Source organism: Diaporthe amygdali (assembly GCF_026229845.1).
Source record: "Diaporthe amygdali strain CAA958 chromosome Unknown NODE_6_length_1560011_cov_65_102424, whole genome shotgun sequence".
NCBI lineage: Eukaryota > Fungi > Ascomycota > Sordariomycetes > Diaporthales > Diaporthaceae > Diaporthe > Diaporthe amygdali.
The window spans coordinates 1,516,883-1,534,551 of record NW_026517026.1 but is presented as its reverse complement, the minus strand read 5'-3'; the positions used below and the strand labels follow the sequence as shown (position 1 = coordinate 1,534,551).

Below are 17,669 nucleotides of genomic sequence, written 5' to 3'. Positions count from 1 at the left end.
GTGAGTCCTGGGGCCGGCTTTCCGCCGTTGTAGACCATTCATTTCCGTTTCCATTCCATGTTTCCCCTTCAACCTCAGTCAATTCACCTTACACATCAATCACCGGTTTAAGCCAGTATTTCCACTGAATTTATTAACAACAAGACCCAGTAGGTCAGCCATCAATTCCGCTGAGCAGCAAAGCTAATATTTCGACAGGAATATTTATATACACCTACACCTACCCCCGGCTCAAGAAACCCAAAGGTCAGGAGTCCATAAATAACTTACCTTTGATTCTCTCACAGATTCCTTCCCTGCTAGTGCAAAGCGTCTCACGTACGGCACTCGTAGAAAAGAACATGGCTATGCTTAAACGCATTATTATTGCTCTCCTTATAAGCTTATCGTATCGGCAGTATGGACAGCCCCAGCAGCTATCCGGCTGGGCCTCATTTCCCCCATTTTGATCCCTCGTGCCCCAGGACAGCGTCAAAGCCGTCAGCAAACCTTATCCTAATGTACAAGTCCTCGTACCACGGAGACGCCATATCATCTCAGCACTGCAAAGCTTCCATCACAACACTCACCCGGCAACAAAGCATCGAGACGCAGCGCGCAAATCGCAGCACACAGAGCGAGATCGGTCGAGAAGGAAATCACACGCGCAAAGCAACGCGTGGAAAGCAGGCAAAGCAAACGCCACGCTCAAGAATCAAAGCCTACTCGCCGCCTTCCCACCGGTCAGATAATACCACCCCAGGGCCACGACCAACCACCTCAGTAACGCACCTTTCTTCTCCGCCGTGCCCAGGCCCAGGACCACCTTGACCCAGTAGGCGAGGCCGCGCACGACGCGGCCGCTGCGGTCGAAGTTGGGCCTCGCCTCGGTCAGCATCTTGAGCATGTTCAGCTGGCTCCAGTCGTAGGGCTGGTAGCGCACGCGCAGGGTCGCCTCGGCCCAGGCAGGCGTCTCGGCGATGCTGCGCTGGTGCGTAAAGGCGTCGAACGAGGCCTTGCCGCGGTAGTTGCCCGTCCCGGACTCGCCCACGCCGCCGAAGGGCACGTTCTGGATCGACGCGTGCATGAAGGAGTCGTTCCACGTCGCGCCGCCCGAGGTGACTGCGTTGATCACTAGACGAAAGGGGTTAGCTTCTGCTGGAGTGAATGATGTTAGATCAAGTTGCGGTTACGTACGCTTGTTGAATTCTTCCTTTGTGCCGAAGCCGAACAGGGCCAGAGGGGTGGGGTCTACGTTGTTGGCAATATCAATCGCGTGGCCGAGGTTGTCGAAGGGAATGATGGAGAAGACAGGCCCGAAGGACTCCTCTCTGATCATGCTGTCGTCTACCGAGTCGACCAGCACCGCCGTGGGCGCAATGAACAGCTCTGACTGGTCCATCTCGCCGCCCATGACGATCTTACCCTTGCTCTCATCCACCATCTTCTTCATGCGCAGGAAGTGCCTCTCGTTGACGACACGGCACAGGTCAGGGCTCTCCTTGGCGCCCTTGGGGAACGCGTGCTTGTTGGCAGCATTAAGCTGCTTGATAAAATCGTCCACTACCTCGCGCTCCACCAGCACGTAGTTCTGGGAGAGGCAAACCTGGCCAGCACAGAGAGTCTTGCCCCAGAGCAGCCGCTTTGCGGCCAGCTTCAGATCGGCGTTGCGGGTGACAAAGGCCGGGTTGCGGCCGCCGAGTTCGAGGGTGACTGGGGTCAGGCTCTCGGCTGCCTTCTTGCAGATGATGCGGGCGACGTTGGCGTTGCCGGTGTAGAAGATCTTGTCCCACTTCTGCTCGAGCAAAGCGGTGGTCTCTGGGACCGCGCCGTTCACGACGCGGTAGGATTCGGGATCCAAGCTGGACTCCACGATCTTCTTGATGACCATGGCGACATTTGGAGAGCCCTCGGAGGGCTTCAACACAGCAGTGCATCCGGCCGCGATGGCGCCGACCAGAGGCACCATGGTGAGCATGAAGGGGAAGTTGTAGGTGCCGATGATGAGGGCACTGCCTAGGGGCTCCTTGTGGATGCGCACCTTGTTAGGCTTGAAGACAAAGGGGACGAGGGGGCTTCCAAGGAACTCATCCTTGGCGAAGTTGTCGAGGTTGTCAAGCATGAACATGCAGTCGTTGGCGGTCCAGTCGATCTCTGTGAACCTGGACTCGTACGCGGACTTTCGCAGGTCGCGCATCAAGGCCTCCTCAAGCTCGGCGCCATGGTCCTTGATACCCCAGTACAGCTTACGAAGCTGCACCTTGCGATACTCCAGGTCCTTGGTCTTGAGGGTGCGGAAGGAGGAGCGCACAGTGGAGCAAGTGCCAGGAATGGTGTCAATAGCCGTGGGTTGGAAGGCTGCGATATCAACCTTTGATCCCTTGTCGATGCTGGATCTGGAAGCCATGTTGATCGTATGTGGGACCGAAAGAGATTGAGGGAAATATATGGATGTAAATGAAGGTTTAAAGCGTGTTACAAAAAAAGGCTACGAGTAGGGGGCGAGAGGAAAGACTAAAGTTATTAAGAGGCGAGGGCAACCTTGCAAAGTGAGCAGCGTCAAGCTCTGTGCCTGGTATACGTGTAGGTGTTAGGGAGGAACCTCGTAAAGTTTATACGTGGGTGCAAGCTATATCAGATATCTGACGCGCAGAGGAAGTGAATTGGGAGGTCCAAGGTTGTCAAGATGCAAGCGGGACCAGGAGCTCGGGACGCAGTTGAGACCCAGCTGAGGAGAAGCGGCAGCGGCAACGGCAGCACCAGCATGTGAGTGTGGAGAAGGGCGAGGTGAAGCTCGGGAGTCGCACGGGCCCCCCTCGTTTTGAGTTGCGGTTGCAGATGGAATTGGGAAATAAGAGATGGAGATCCACGTCTTCCTCGGGCGGAGATTAAGCTGCTTGGCCTCCCCCACAAATGACCCCGTCCAACCCCTCCAGCCGAGGCTCAGGGATGAATCTGCGCTTAGATAATATCCGGCTCCGTCTCTAGACGACATGTCTCTCCTTGGGTTCGGCCGTGTTGCCGTCCGCTAGCATGCATTTCCCACAGTGGCTGATGGCAAAGATGCCGACAGTCAGTCATACTATATCTACGTATGTCGCACTTGGGCGCATGCCTTACGTCTGAACCTCGTACCTGCATCATCGAGTGTGATTGGCTTTCGCTTCTGCAGCCCTGCCATAAGCCAACAGAGGCATTAACATAGCTCAATGGTTTCTTTCTCACAGCAAGTCTCAGCCTTGTCCTCTGCCTAAGCACAACCAGAGCTCATCGACAAAACACGTTGGGAACTTGAATCAATTCCAACGGTGCCAAATTCTTTGAAGATTTCATAAAAGCCCCAAGCAGCCCAACCGGATCTCAATCTATATAACACTTCACGCGTACGCCGGCGGGGGCCTGGCCTCGACAACCGTGGTACTGCCACCCTTCCTCAGCGACCCCATCTCAAACGAGCCCGCGTCGCTGTGCTGCTGCTGGCCCGGTGCCAGCCACGGCTCGGCGTGATAGCCGGATGGCCCTTCCATCCGTCTCTCGTGCTCGCGGCGCTGACGTCGTCTCAGGAACACCATTTTCATGGCCAGCAGTGCCAGGATGACCGAAGAGACGGCAAGGACGAGCCCAAGCAGCGTGTAGTTGTGCCCCGGGGACAGAGCAAGGGGAAACCCACTGCGTATTGATGTCAGTTGCTCATTCTATCTCAATGCACAGATGAGAGACAATCAGGGGGTGAGAACGTACAGGAAACCATTCGCTACTCCCAGAAGAATGACTGCTCGGCCCAACCAGACGTGGATGGGTGCGAACTTGGTCGGCGTCTGGGTCTTCTTAAAGACCCGATGGTGCATGACGCCCAACGTGAACTGCACCAGAATGAATATAAACACAATGATGCCGATCACCTGGTGGGCGGTGTTGAAGCTCTTGGTCTGTCGCGACAACCGGTTAGCGAAGTCACAAGGTCTACCGTGTCCGTCAGAATTATGCTTACCCTGTTGTAGCGCGTGCCAGCCTTGATGCCCAGCCCCACGCCTACAATTACACCCACCATCGCAACGCCTTGATTGACTCCATGCCATCTTACCCACTCGCCAAGTCGCAAGATCAGAATGCCGAAGGGCATCAAACCGACGAAGCACCCAATCATGAGGACGGCATGGATCACAGCCACCCAGTCATTCATACCTTCGGTGGGTTCGCCCACCAGCGTGGCTCCCTCATTGTCGTCCGCAGTGACCACGTTCAGCACCGCAGGGCCAGCAGGGCCAGTGGCATGCAGCATATCCATGTTGAAGGCCCCGTGCTCATAATGAAGCTTCACCGACGCCTGCTCGCTGTCGCTGCCTACTGTCCCACCCGGCCCCGTGGCGAAGATGAATTGCTGCGAGGTACTGTTCACATCGAGGAAGCCTCCTCGCCAGGACCGACAGTTGTGGCACACGGCGCTGTACACATACGTCGTCTTGTTCATCAAACCGGTGGCATTGGACAGCGTCTCGAAGTCCAGACTAGGGTAGAACTCTGGCTCTGTATGATCGGTCGCGAGCCGAGGTGAGAACGTCACGTTCTCCCCAGACGCTGATGGGTATATCATGAACATGAGTGACCCAGGCATCTTGTGTCCACCAAGCCCGATCGAAGCCCAGCTCAGCCCGCGGGCCATGGCAACGCTGAAGTAGATGTCTTCGTTGGCGGCATCGTCAGGGATGCTTAGGCCGAAGGCGAGAGACTGTGTAGGGGCAATGAAGGTCGATTGTGCAGCCAGCGATGGTGTAATGAGAGCTGTACAGGATCCGTCAGCACATTTATATTCAAGCCCACTCAAATTGCGAGAACAATAAAAGTGCTCCAGTATGGTGTCGGAAGTGAGAAAACAGGGTTAGGGTGGTGCTTGTGAGCGAGGGGGGTATCACGGCTCAGGGACAAAAGTGGGGCTGGGGCAGCCAGTCTTACCTGCCGCGGCCAGCACGGCTCCTGCGAGGTTCAACCTTCTCATCATCTTGTCTCCGTATGTGAATATTGCAATCGGAGAGAACGTAAGGACAACTCCATCTCAATTCTATCATTCTGAGAGCGGGGTCGTCCAGAATCAAATACCCTCTACCAGCTCGCAGTCCAAGACACCAATCGTGGCGCATTCACACTGATCACGAATGTGTGCGTTCTCATTCGTCGACGAACCGCCTACAATCTTGACAGTCTTTTTATAACTCCCACTATGCCTGCATAAGCGGCAAGTGGTTCAGAATGCCGCTGATCGTGCATGTTCACCTCCCAATCATTTTGTGATGCACTGCCGCCCATAGTCTGGAACAACTGCCGAACTTCCGCTCCAGGGGTTGGACAAATGAAGTCTGGGACAGGAGCTGCGATAGCCACCGCCTGCGTGCATTGGCTATGTGGACGTTCGCAGCGGGTCTGGATATGTCGGCACAACTGAAGTCAAGCTTCAGCTATAGATGCGAACGTCATGCCCTACATTGTTACCCCATGTCCAGGAGGCCGTAGCAAACTTGTTTGTCACGGTCGGTATCTACGCAGGTAGCACAACCCTCGCATACCTTGATGTGCCAGGTGCCGCATGTATTTTGATTCAAGCCCAGTATGACTCCTGCGTGTGTAAGAAAATCATGTGGTCCAGTTACATTTCCTGATAATCAATCTCTCACGTACGCAGTACATGTCTGAGTGAATGGGACTGCACTGGACTATTTGGACACAAGACGATACACATAGCAACAAACGTGATTTCAACGAGGCTCATATCACTAGAATCACTTTGTGTTCCTGTCTAGTATGGCCGTGCGGGTTCCGACTCTGGCGATATCAAAGCTCATGCCCTCTGCGCCTCGTGATCTTGATATCTAATCCACCCTCCTGTCTAGGGAACCAGCTATTGACAACCTTCCAGTCTCTGTTTGGGTCGACCAATTCCATTTCATACGACGTGACCAACGTGGCAAAAACCTTGTACACTTGGGAAATCCCCAAGTTTTTGCCAATACAAATACGTCTGCCCCCTCCAAAGGTAAGGTCGACGCTGTTCATAGCTGCGAGACGGGCCTCAAATTGCTCTTGTGTCTCACCAGCAGCCTCGTCCCGCAGCCATCTCTCCGGCCTGAAGTCTTCCACGTCACCCCCGTATATCTCCTTATTCCTGGAGATCAGGTATGGGTTCAAACCCACGGTGCTGCCACCTGGGAGGAAGCTGCCATTGGAAAGCCGGTATCCTTCTTGGGGTACATATCGCTCCAACGACATTGAGATCCCAGGCAGGATACGCAGTGCCTCACGCACCACTGCTTCGAGGTACGGCGAGGAATGTGCGATCTCATAGGGAACCGGCGTGACTTCTTGCGGATTCGCAGCCAGGATCTCCTTTCGCAGTTGCTGCAGGATGCGCTTGTTCCGAAGGCAGTAGTAAAAGGCCGTCTTGAGGGTCAAGGCCGTCGTATCAGCACCAGCAAGCATATTGATCATCAACCACGATATGATCTGCGCGTCATCGACATTCTCGGGATCTGCATTCTTAGCCTCGATGAAATGGTCTAGGAAATCAGGCTTCTCTGGGTCATGGAAATCTTTATCGTTTCCTTGGCACCTGTCGACGAGGCGCTTCACGAGAACTCCAATGATAGTTTTGAACCCAGGCGGCCCGATATGCATGATCGGGTTCTTGTCAAGCCAGTGGTCGAGGAACGGCATCGTCCCCACGATAGAGAAGTAGACTTGAGACGTCGTTGCGTTTTTCATAGTTCCATCAAAGTCATAGCCTTGATCAAGGTACCCGATTGGTTGACTGAATGTCACGGTTCCTACTACATCCCATGCATCTACACAACATCAATTTCCAAACCGGGAAAAGCAGTACCAGGCAGCAAATTCCATATCCATCTCTGGGAAGATGACAGAGATCTGCAGCTGGAGCTAAATGGTTCATACGTACAGAAACTAAGCCATTGACCGAGGTCAAAGCTTCTCTCGCTGTCCACAAAGTGAGTGTCTAGACATTCACATAGCTTAGATATCATCGCATCCATATGAGGCTCCAGGGCTGCGACAGCCAGTGTAGAGTAGAACTTCGCGATGGGTCTTTTCTCTTTGGCATGTTTCTTTGCGTCTGTTTCACTGAAGAGGTTATACACAATCTTCCCGTTGACAAGGGCACTACTACTATGATAAAAGTCCGTCTATTGGTGACAAATTTAGCTTTATTTGAGCCACACGCGTATAGGGACATAATAACTTACTTTTCGCCAGTCACTCTTAATGTCGCTGAAAGCAGGCTTTACAAGTTCTGGAAGATCGACATCCAGTACATTAGGCCCGACACGCACAATCGGCCCGTACTTCTCGTGAAGCTTTTGATATACCAGATGAGCGCTTCCTCTAGAGTTGTGCCAGGTTCTCCACAAGTTTGTGTACTCTGATTATTTGTCGTTAGAGACGTTGACATGATGCGAGGGGAAATGCTCCACTTACTGGCTAAGAATGGACCTGGGTACTTTCTGACGGGTGAAACAAGTTGGCCGAGGAGACTCCAAAGAGCAATGAAGAACAGAGGGAGAAGAAGAAGTGACAACCACGGAGGTGCATTGGCCGCAGCACCCAAGATGCCGCTCGACTGCGTCGATTGATTATGCATGATAAGACTAACAAAGGCAATCTGTGACTACATAACTTATAGTGTGAAAGCAACGTATGATTATCATTCAATGATCAGGAAGACAAATTTATATCGCGTAGACCAGGTTTCCAGACGGCCAGGATACGAGAATCCCGGTCAAACCCCGCCCCTTGCCCCCCGGTGAGGTGAACCCACCTCGCTCAAGTTCTGATTATGCCCAGCCCCGGCCAAATGGATGCTAAGCATGCATAAACACGTCAAGAGTAGCACATAAGAGTATATCAAGTAATGAACGGTTTCTGATTGGACATTTTCAGACGGAGGTTCTCCATAGCGCCGGCATACTCATCAATACTACACTCATAGGACCAAAGGGATACCTGGAAAAGTACACGACCACCAGCATAGCAGCATAACCTTGCAGCGAGAATAATTTATCTTGAGTTCGGCGGGTAGGAAATCTCTCTCTATATAGAAAACAGCTCGTCGAGCCTGAGCATATAGGTCAAATTTTCTGTGGATGTTTCTCATTTGCTTCACAACAGGTGCCTCTTTTTGTGAAATGAACCCCGCTCTGTTCAGCTTCAGCCCGAGTGGTATTCTGGCAATCATACGGCAGCGATGGCCCTCGCAAAGGTATCACACTTTGAATGTTTGGCTCGTTAGGTCACACAAGCTGAAGCTTTCGTCTGTCAAAGGCTTCGAATACCGCAATGCCGCGTGTTGATGGTAACAACCGACTTCCATTCAAGGCATGTGCCGACGGTGGGCCTGCGGTACCCCAGACTATAAATGACAACAGTCACTTCGTCTAAGCCTCATTCCAGCCTGAAAAGACTTAGACTCTCTTCGTCGTTTCTACTCCCTCGTCTTCCTCGTCGCCATCCAGCCAGATCTCGTGTCCATCGCCCTCTTTCAACAACCAACTCGTCAGCCATCCCATGGCGGCCCACATACTGAGCCCCCACCACACACCACCGACGACCCCGTTCGCCAGCCCAATGCCATATAAGAACCCACACAGCACCGGCCCTACAGTCCTGGCCGCCGAGCTGCAAGTCTGCGCCAGGCCATGGAACGTCCCGAGGACGCTCGGGTGCGGCGAGCAGTTGTTGACCAGAATGGCCATGTTGGGCGACGCGAAGGTCCTCCCGACCACTTGGCAAAGCAGGATCCCCGAGATGGCGACCCACATCGCCGGGCCTGACTTCGGGGCCGGGGGCTCCGTGGTGCTCGGCACGAGCGATAGGTATGGGACAAGGAAGTAAGCGACGGGGAAGCAGATGAGGGACATCCGCAGGCATCTCACGGTGCCGAGGCGCGCGGACAGGGTGGGGTACACGAAGAGCTGCAGCGTGATGCCCAGGAAGCCGAGAACCGCCATTGCCGTGCCGACCTTGGCGGGCGGCAGCCCCATGCCGCCGGTGAAGAGGAATGGGAGGTGGCGGTCCGGGGCTGACGGACTTTTTGGGTCGTAGACCGGCGTCGACAGGAATACAAACCAGAGGCTGTTGAACGTGCCTATGTGGAACGCGAGGCAGAAGCGCGCTAGCAGGGTGACGCATACGTTGCGCGTGAAGATGCGCCGGAATGGCAGGCGCTGGGTGTAGCGTGGTTGTCGTTTGGCCGGCTTCGAGGAGTGTGAAGTTGTCGGTGTTGCCGGTGATGGGGTCCGCGAAGGTGACATCTCGATACTGGCTCTGAGACTCTCGCGAGTGGCCAAGGGAGTGTACCCGGCGGCGAGCTTGTTGCGAGATAGGCGAGCAGAGATGGCTGAGCCGATTGCGTTGCCCAGTTCAATGCCCCAATCTCTCTTGTCAGCCCGTGCATCGAGCGTCTGCTACATTGTGAGCAAGCATAAGGATATCGAGGGACCTTCCGCTGACTCACCTCTTCCAGACACAGCCAGGCTGTCAGGGACGCAGACAGCAGAAAAAAAGCGCTGACAAGATTCGGCATTGCGTAGGGGAAATTCAGGAAGAATGTTGATTTGCCAAAGACGTCCGGATAGCTAGCTGCTGGATCTGCGAGTACTCCTCCGAGTATTGGCCCGATAATGACACCAATGTTGAATGTCATTGGGAGCAAAAGAAATGCTCTTGATTCTACTCGACATTATGGGTCAGTATCTGCCGGTTTAGATGGCATCGACAGCCTTTGAGTATCTTTTATGCTGGTGCCAACCCTCTTAACACGTGTTTTTCCTGCTTTGAGAAGGGATATAAGATGCAAGAGACCTACGATATTTCTTCTCTCTCACGATCTCGCTGATCATAGTCCTCAGGACGCCCACATTACCGTTCGTCACGCCCCCGAGACATCGGAACATTAAAGCTTGCCAGAAAGTCTTACTGAACCCAAAACCTAGACACGATATCATGGTTCCAGTCAGGCCGATCAGAATGACCTTCTTGCGGCCAAATCGACTCGAATCAGCGACACGACCCCACATCATGGCTGTGAGAAGTTGGGCCGCCGTGAAGGAAGCATGCAAGACACCCGCCTGGCTCGAAATCACCGCGTCCGAAAGTGTTGGGTCGAACCATTTGAGTTGATAAAACATGTAAGCCTGCAGGCTCGTTTGGACAAGAGGCTCGGAGAGCCTTGTCAGGGTGATGACAACAAGTTGCTTCTTCCGAGGGAGGTCTTTCCACGACACTGTCTCCTTGTTCTGCTTCGTCTGCTGCTCGCTCAGCTGGTGCGATTCATCCGGCGTGTCTGAACCAGCAGCAGGCCGCCCAGACCCGATCGCCTCTGGTGTTGTGAGAAGCACTGCTCCACGCCCATTCCCAGTGGCTTCTTCCGCCTCCAAAAGTCTCGTCTCCTCTGTTTCGCCATTGTTCTCGCATAAATCGGGTTCAGCTTCAATTGAGTCGTGAGCCTGTGCGCCTTTCCTTTGTTGGAACCCTCCCATTGAGTGATGTTGCGGTGAGGAGACACAGAGAAATTCGAACACAAAAAAAGGAAATGTGTGTAGTTGACGCCTCGAAAGACCAGAGCTGGTATACCACACGCTAAAAAGTCCACTGCCTCTCAAAACAGTGAAGTGCGATGGTGCCGATGAGAACCAACAGTGGCTCTGAGATGTCCACAGACGATCAAAAGGAGCAGAAAGGTGTAGAAGGTGTATGATATTTTAAGAAAGAGGCGTGGCCTACCTGGTTGAGTTAAAAGTGGCCGCCGCCCGGAGTTTTAGGCGGACTCTCGACCTTGGCGGCCGCTTCGGCACCGAGCATGCCGGGGCAATGCTGGATGATGCCCTTGGATGTTGCCGCACGGGGCTTCGGCTTTCTTTTCGGGTAACGAGAACTGATTGCTCACACTTTTTGAATCTGGCGCCTAGCTCATTGCATCCATGTGTGTGTTTTTGCTCTGGAGTTTTCCGGGACGGTCTTCGATGGATGGGCGAGCCAGAAGTAATGCTGCGAATTGTTCCATAGTTTTTGAACAGTACTCAGGAGCAAATGTCTGCTTCTACTGAGCGAAAGTTTATCACAAATCTTGCTTCCGGGGGACGAAAAAGGGGGTTCCGGCTAGGATTGGGGCAGGTGGCCTTGTTCTGATACGAGTCAATCTTCCTCAGTACTCCCATTGCAGTTCTCAGTCACCGATGACGAGGATCACTCACTATTTTGATCCTTCTCGGATGCATTGAGAATGGCCAGATTTGCTTTTGTAAGCCTGTCTCGGCTTGGAACAGGGCTGTGCTGTTCTGGTTGATCCCCTGCGTCGTCTGATGACTGACTTGCAGAGCGGACGGCCTCCCGAAGAAGCCCGCGATACTCGGGATACCAAGAATCGACTCCATAACGAGCCATATGTTGCGCCTCCCGTTCAATGTCGTCCAAGTCGCTTTTGAAGTCCCAGGTCTCGCCAGCAGCGCGGCGGTCTCTGATCAGGCGGGCAAGTAAGTTGTCACCTTGCTCGTCCGAGGGGCGGTTTCCAAACCCGCGGTCTTCGTCCATGTCCCCGTATGACTTATCCTTGAGGTACAAGGCAACCTCATACGCTAGCCGCAGACTGTGCTCGTTGGGGAGCCTTGCCAGCCTCTCGATCGCGGGGAAATGAGAGCACTGGGCAGAGCTGATGTCGGACGAGTGGATGCCTGTCTGCTTGCCCGAGGTATCGGCGCAGAGCGGCTCCCAGGTCTTGTATATCCTGGTCCTGATCTGCTGTGCCATGTCCTCGGCAACATTTGGGCGAGATTCCAGGAGAGCTTGGAGGGTATTAGGTGCTTCTGGTAAGAGCAGGGTCAGTCCGGCGCAAGCCAGGTGATATGTGAGGTTGTCGATTCGTACTTGAGGCAAGCCCAGAGCCGTTGATGAAGTCCAGAGCTTCGTCCAGCTGGCGTCGGAGGCCGGCTATCGAGGTCTCGTCGCCAACGGCAGACGGGCTGAGCTTTGTCTTTTTGGACGCCTGGTTCCCCGAATCAGAGGCCGGGTCAGTACCGTCTCCTTGACTCGATCGTTTCTGTGCTGAAGACATGGTGATCTGTTTACGCCAGAGCGCTCGCAGTGGCTATTGTCCAGTCTAAAATCGGTCGAGACTGAATGGTTGATTCGAGAAGTTCCGTGTTTGGGGTTGCATGGATCAGTTTTTCCGTGAGCGCAGACCATCAACCCCCCTAGCCATCGTTCCAAGGCGGATAGTTAGTTGCCGTTGGCACAGATTGTCCGGCTCTCTGACCTCCTGTTCTCCAAGAAAAGAGTGATTCACAGGCATATTCGGTTAGTGCGACTCGTTTCTGCTGAATCGCCTCTCTATGTTCCGGCACTTTATTTGCTGGACCTGCACCTGAGCGGGGTCAGAGGGGGCGCCGTACAGAACGCGATTTTTCTAAAATCTGACCTTCTGAAATCGGAATGTTATAGTGAGTTTTAAATGCCATCCTGACCAATTACTTCCAACACGATCACCCAACACAGCTTACGGGACCTGCCAACGGCCTGCGATTGCCACTGGCCATGCGCAACATGTAACAAATCTGCAACGAATATAAATGCAACAACTGCCAGAGCACATCGGTCATTGCTCGATAATATTGGCGTAGCAGTCTGCTTACCGCTAGGAAACAAAGCTGTATTTTTAACCATCGCTCCTTTCATCCTGATTTGTGCAGCCACAATTATATCCGCCCGATGTCTTTTTACAATCAACATTCAGTCTCTTTCTCCCATGATCTTTCCAGATTCACCTCCTGGTCTATAATATCTCGAGATAGCAGCACGTAGATAGGCTACTCACTGCTCTTATGTGACGAGTCCATTATGTCACAGAGACTGGCTGATAACGGCTAACATGCTCATAACCAGTCACGGTGTTCTGAAAGACTGCCACACAAGAAGTCCTCGCAACTGACCGTGTCACTGACGACAGCAGCACGAGGCACCACGACGATTGCAAAATAACAATTTCTCTACAAGAAAGGCATTATGGCCGTGGTACTTTACTTCCTGTGCCAGAAGGACCGGCTGATGAATGAAGCGCAAGATGCTTAGGGAAACTGGGGCTGAATAACATGCAAATTGGGTATTCTTCGACTCCATCGGGAACACGGCATGAATTTTGAAAGTGACCACTCGGCAATACGTCGACACTTCATCTGCGTTATGGGGAAATTAGCCAGCATTTTTCAGACCATGTGTATGGAGTCAGTCACAACTCGCCATGGCAATTGTACTCTTGATGATGGCCTCGACTGGGTTGGCCTTGGGCTGCAGCACTGCCAGTCGGCATCAACATGCTTGACCGCTCCTCAAGCATGGTGGCTGTGGCTTGGAAGTAATACCAGCATCGGGAAGTTGAATAAGAAGCAATCTCCAGGTAGGAATCTTTAAAAGGCTCAAAGGCGACCATGCCAATTCTCTCTGCGTTTCGCCTTCGACGTTTGAGGGACCGAGGTGAGGCTTCGAGCGAGGTTATCTGTCTATAATTCGTCCTCGCATCTTGCACTATTGAGGCTCAACTTCTGTGCCAATGCCCAAATAGCGTGCAAAAAGGCTCAACGATTTGTATAAGATGTGCGAGCAGGGCCGTTGATTGGTGCAACATTTGTACGACGTATACATCGGCACATGAACACTACACAGGAGCAACGTTCCCTCTGTCCTAGTCCTCAAAGACCTAAATGCTCAAATCACTTCAGACCTTACCGGTGACCATTGACCTTATTGACGCATGGCAGTGAATGCTTTGGCAGTAGCGAATAGAATCTTGAAGATGAGTAGTGTACTTCTCTTATCTAATTTAAGTAATTGAAAAAGATTTACGAATCTCAATACAATCTAATATCATAAATTAAATTAGACAAAACATAATTCTGCAAACCTGTCGAGTTATTCTTGAGCTAAAAGGTAATAGTTTTTGCTTGACGACAAATTCTATATATAGGTCTTTTTTCGGACCCCTGTCAGTGTGCTTGGGTTAATAGCAGAGTCCTGCATGTTGGTTCCTGTTGGAAGTTAGTCTAGTATGTTGGCTGTCACCCAAACTTGCACTGAAGAGACAGACTTTTGAGCCCACAAGATGGGTCGGCGGTGACCTGCTCTCTCAACTTTACACCCTTCTCTCACTTTCACTTGTTACACCGCAGATTCAAGGTCCACGCGTAGCATGGCCGAACGCAACACCGAAAGCGAAGAGCCACGCGCTCACGCGCAAGGCACCCCGCGTGCAGCCGATCCGGTGACCCTATCGGCATCGACAGCTGCAGCTGAAGCAGTGATGCCGCCGACGGCGAGCCAGGATGATTCAAAACCCTACTCAATATTCTCGACCACGCACCGCCGAATTCTCACAGCTATCCTAGGCATAGCCAGCATTGCCTCACCCCTGAGTGCCAACATCTACCTGCCTCTTCTTCCTCTTCTCCAGACGCAATACCGCTCGTCTGCGCAGGCCATCAACCTCACCCTCACACTCTACGTCGTCGTCCAGGCTGTGATGCCGGCATTCTTTGCCCCAGCTGCAGATGCTCATGGTAGGCGACTCATCAGCATCATTACTTACATCATCTTCACCGTGGCGAGTCTGGGTCTCGCCATTAACGATGTCTCTGGCAATAGGTCCTACGTCGCACTCATCCTACTGCGTGCGATGTCAGCACTGGGAGTCTCAGCCTGCGCGAGCATCACGTATGGAGTCGTCAGTGATGTCTGCATTCCGGCCCAGAGGGGCACCATGGTCGGACCTGCGATCAGTGCCGCAAATGTGGGGACAGTCTTGGGCCCAGTTGTTGGTGGGCTGATTGCCTGGCGCACAGGGAGCGGTACATGGGTCTTCTTCACTTTGGCCATATTTGGAGCAACGAGTCTGGTGCTGATGGTCTTCCTCCTGCCCGAGACAGCGAGGTCAGTTGTCGGAGACGGGAGCGAGGGTCGCAGGCTTGAAAAGACAGGCTGGAAAGATTTCATTCTACTTGGTCCTCGATGGGGTCAACGCCGAGGGCCTGAAGCCGAAGATGGAGTGTGCGGTGATAGAGAACTGTATGCTGCGACAATAGGTGAGAAAAGAGTGTCCAAAACCCAGGCACATACCGCTTCTGCTACAGTAAAGGCGACGAAGAAGTTCTTTATTCCTAATCCCTTCTCATGCCTGTCCATTATACTCGCACGGGACACTGCTCTTATCTTGTGGCTAGCAAGCTGCAATTATGCTGTCTGGTACTGTGTCACAGCCTCCATACCACAGATCTATGCCAACAACTATGGTTGGAGCGAGCTCAATATTGGTCTGGCTTATCTCCCTGCAGCTATCACTATATTTGCCTCAGGTTTCATCACTGGGCCCTGGAACAATCATAAATATAGAAAGACGGCACGTGAAGAAGGAGTTCCCGCGGATAGTCATCGAGTGGACGGCTTCCCCATCGAAAAAGCTCGCGTTCGACAGCTTTGGCCTTCCTTCTTCTGCACGCATATAGGCATTGCTGGCCTGGGATGGACTGTTCAACAACGCGTTCATCCAGCAGTCCCATTGGTGATTCAGGCAATCGTCGGATGTATTCAGAGCACTCTCTTCTTTGCCTTCAATACACTGCTAGTCGACGTTCACCCTGATAGACCCAGCACAGCCTCTGCAGCTGCGTCACTTGTTCGCAGCGGGCTGAGTGGGATTGGGGTTGCTATCCTGCAACCGTTGACCAATGCACTTGGCTGGGGCTGGTACTTCACTTTGATGGCTCTTGTCGTTGGAATCTTGCAAGGCGTTGGGATGATAATGCTTCTAAGGTGGGGTCGCAGATGGAGGGAGCAGAGAAGGAACGACGTTGGCCAAGCAAGTGAAAGGCCGCCAAGAGCATAGACGGGGCCCGGAAGGGAATGCCCACAGACACGCAATGCAGTCTACTTATAATTATTTGTTCCGAATGAAATAAATAACACAACTACATCGATTTTCATTCCTTATTAATCTGCCGTAATTGTGTAGATGTGACAGGTTTCACGCGAACTATGGCCAGCTATTTCTGTACTGAACCTTCGGCGGACAGACTGGTTCGCCTCTTGAGACTGCCCATTCTTCATATGACTCCGGATACCTTCTATCCAACTCATTCATATAGCCTATGCATCTGTCACGTCATTAGTATTCGACGCTGCGTGCCTGGGCACAGATAACATTGCCTTTTTAGGTACTTACTCTTTTCTGTAGACCTGATCGTGCCCGGTCAAGGTAGCTGATACTCTAATTTCGAATGCACTGCAGCCACTCTTTAGCCTTTTATTTGAGATAAAGAACCGATGCTCGTGTTTTCTTACAGAGTGTACAAAATATTCCGGCCCTCACTGTCTTCTTCTGGGGCAGATTGCTCCTGAATCGCACATTATTAGTCGATTTCTTGGCTGGATTTTGTCAAAAACTCACAAAATGATTGTGATAACTGTTGATGAACGCTTGCCCAAATGGCTCGCGTGGAAGTGCCCACACGCCCAAGTCAAGCTCACTGTGACCATATATTGCGCAAGGATCAAATATCACGGGCTGTCCGTCCTCGTTAATGGCCCTGTTGCCGGACCAAAGATTCGTGTGGACGATCCTTGGAGTAATTTCTCGGCCTCCTGTCTCAAGTGGTCGAACGAGGCGTGGTATGATCCGTTCAAACAGAACTTTTAACAAGCGCTCCATATCTGAAGGCCTTTCGCCTTGCGCTATCTTCTCCGCTTGGAAGAAGAAGCGCAAGTATCTGACCAGGTAATCTTCCCACGACGTACTTTTTGCCAACTTCAGAGCCAATGGTCCGCCGGAGACAGGTACATGGAAACCAAATCTCCCATCCGGGGAGACACCGTTCCGGTGAAGCTCTGCCAATCTTGGAGGCAAAGTAGCAGGATCGGGGGGCTCGTTGAAAAGCTCCATGAAAGGACAGAGAAGGAAATAAACATCCGGATTGCAGGCATATTGTCCCCATCCAATTGGATCTACACATATTCCTGGAACGGCTTTGAACATGGCCTTGAGCGATTCGAATTCGCTAGTAATCATTGTGGGTCCTGACTTGAAGTCATTGACCTTGATGAAATAAAGGATTTCCTCTCCGTTGAGGTCTGTATGGATGACAGCGGATCGCGACCAATTTCCGCTCCCAGAAACCTCAATTTCGACTATTTCCGTCCCTTCTGGCATTACTGGGGTATGTTAGTAAGGAAGACTACAGTATTCCGATACCCGCGACTTACAAGCCAACACGTTCTCATCGACGTCTTCGATCAAACTCGCTGGAATGATATGGTCCCTAGTCGTCCACCACGCTATAGGGACAAAGCCAGCCTATGTCAGCGGAAGAGTAGTGCCAACCAGGAAATCTACAGTGGCGAGGCCAAGGGCATACCTTTGGTGGTCTCCTTCAGTTCCTCGAGCCCATCAGGCGGTACCAATGTGGCAATCTCGGCTCCGGCCATGTTAACTCTGCCTTATGTTGTATGTGGGCGAGATCTGCGGATTGTTAGAATGTGATGATGCTGAGATCGCAAGTTCGATGACTGAGAAGTAGGTTTACGAAAGCAGCTTAAGAGACATGAAGAATGTCTCGTGGAATATCAGCGTTCCAGCGCCACCTTCAGTCCTA

The 17,669-nt window shown here is 52.4% G+C and overlaps 7 protein-coding genes across 7 annotated transcripts; 1 reads left to right on the top strand and 6 right to left on the bottom strand.

Annotated features, from left to right (window-relative positions):
- Positions 1-694: 694 nt before the first annotated feature.
- J7T55_001205 (fatty aldehyde dehydrogenase) lies at positions 695-2,386 on the bottom strand (the record flags this gene model as incomplete). The annotated part of the gene is made up of 2 exons (XM_053140497.1): positions 695-1,113; positions 1,177-2,386. 2 exons carry the CDS (start codon positions 2,384-2,386, stop codon positions 695-697), a joined length of 1,629 nt encoding a protein of 542 aa, XP_052996850.1.
- Positions 2,387-3,356: 970 nt separating this feature from the next.
- On the bottom strand, positions 3,357-4,978 carry J7T55_001204 (uncharacterized protein; the record flags this gene model as incomplete). The annotated part of the gene is made up of 4 exons (XM_053140496.1): positions 3,357-3,648; positions 3,721-3,908; positions 3,971-4,761; positions 4,933-4,978. The coding sequence occupies 4 exons, from the start codon at positions 4,976-4,978 to the stop codon at positions 3,357-3,359; spliced, it is 1,317 nt and encodes a 438-aa protein (XP_052996849.1).
- An 827-nt stretch (positions 4,979-5,805) lies between these two features.
- On the bottom strand, positions 5,806-6,732 carry J7T55_001203 (Pisatin demethylase; the record flags this gene model as incomplete). Its single annotated transcript, XM_053140495.1, has 1 exon — positions 5,806-6,732. The coding sequence occupies one exon, from the start codon at positions 6,730-6,732 to the stop codon at positions 5,806-5,808; it is 927 nt and encodes a 308-aa protein (XP_052996848.1).
- A 1,712-nt stretch (positions 6,733-8,444) lies between these two features.
- Positions 8,445-10,520, bottom strand: J7T55_001202 (major facilitator superfamily transporter; the record flags this gene model as incomplete). The annotated part of the gene is made up of 3 exons (XM_053140494.1): positions 8,445-9,443; positions 9,497-9,711; positions 9,848-10,520. 3 exons carry the CDS (start codon positions 10,518-10,520, stop codon positions 8,445-8,447), a joined length of 1,887 nt encoding a protein of 628 aa, XP_052996847.1.
- A 619-nt stretch (positions 10,521-11,139) lies between these two features.
- Positions 11,140-12,091, bottom strand: J7T55_001201 (uncharacterized protein; the record flags this gene model as incomplete). The annotated part of the gene is made up of 3 exons (XM_053140493.1): positions 11,140-11,165; positions 11,235-11,843; positions 11,905-12,091. 3 exons carry the CDS (start codon positions 12,089-12,091, stop codon positions 11,140-11,142), a joined length of 822 nt encoding a protein of 273 aa, XP_052996846.1.
- Positions 12,092-14,218: 2,127 nt separating this feature from the next.
- On the top strand, positions 14,219-15,907 carry J7T55_001200 (MFS general substrate transporter; the record flags this gene model as incomplete). The annotated part of the gene is made up of 1 exon (XM_053140492.1): positions 14,219-15,907. One exon carries the CDS (start codon positions 14,219-14,221, stop codon positions 15,905-15,907), a length of 1,689 nt encoding a protein of 562 aa, XP_052996845.1.
- A 451-nt stretch (positions 15,908-16,358) lies between these two features.
- On the bottom strand, positions 16,359-17,502 carry J7T55_001199 (uncharacterized protein; the record flags this gene model as incomplete). The annotated part of the gene is made up of 4 exons (XM_053140491.1): positions 16,359-16,415; positions 16,469-17,229; positions 17,281-17,352; positions 17,433-17,502. The coding sequence occupies 4 exons, from the start codon at positions 17,500-17,502 to the stop codon at positions 16,359-16,361; spliced, it is 960 nt and encodes a 319-aa protein (XP_052996844.1).
- Positions 17,503-17,669: the final 167 nt, after the last annotated feature.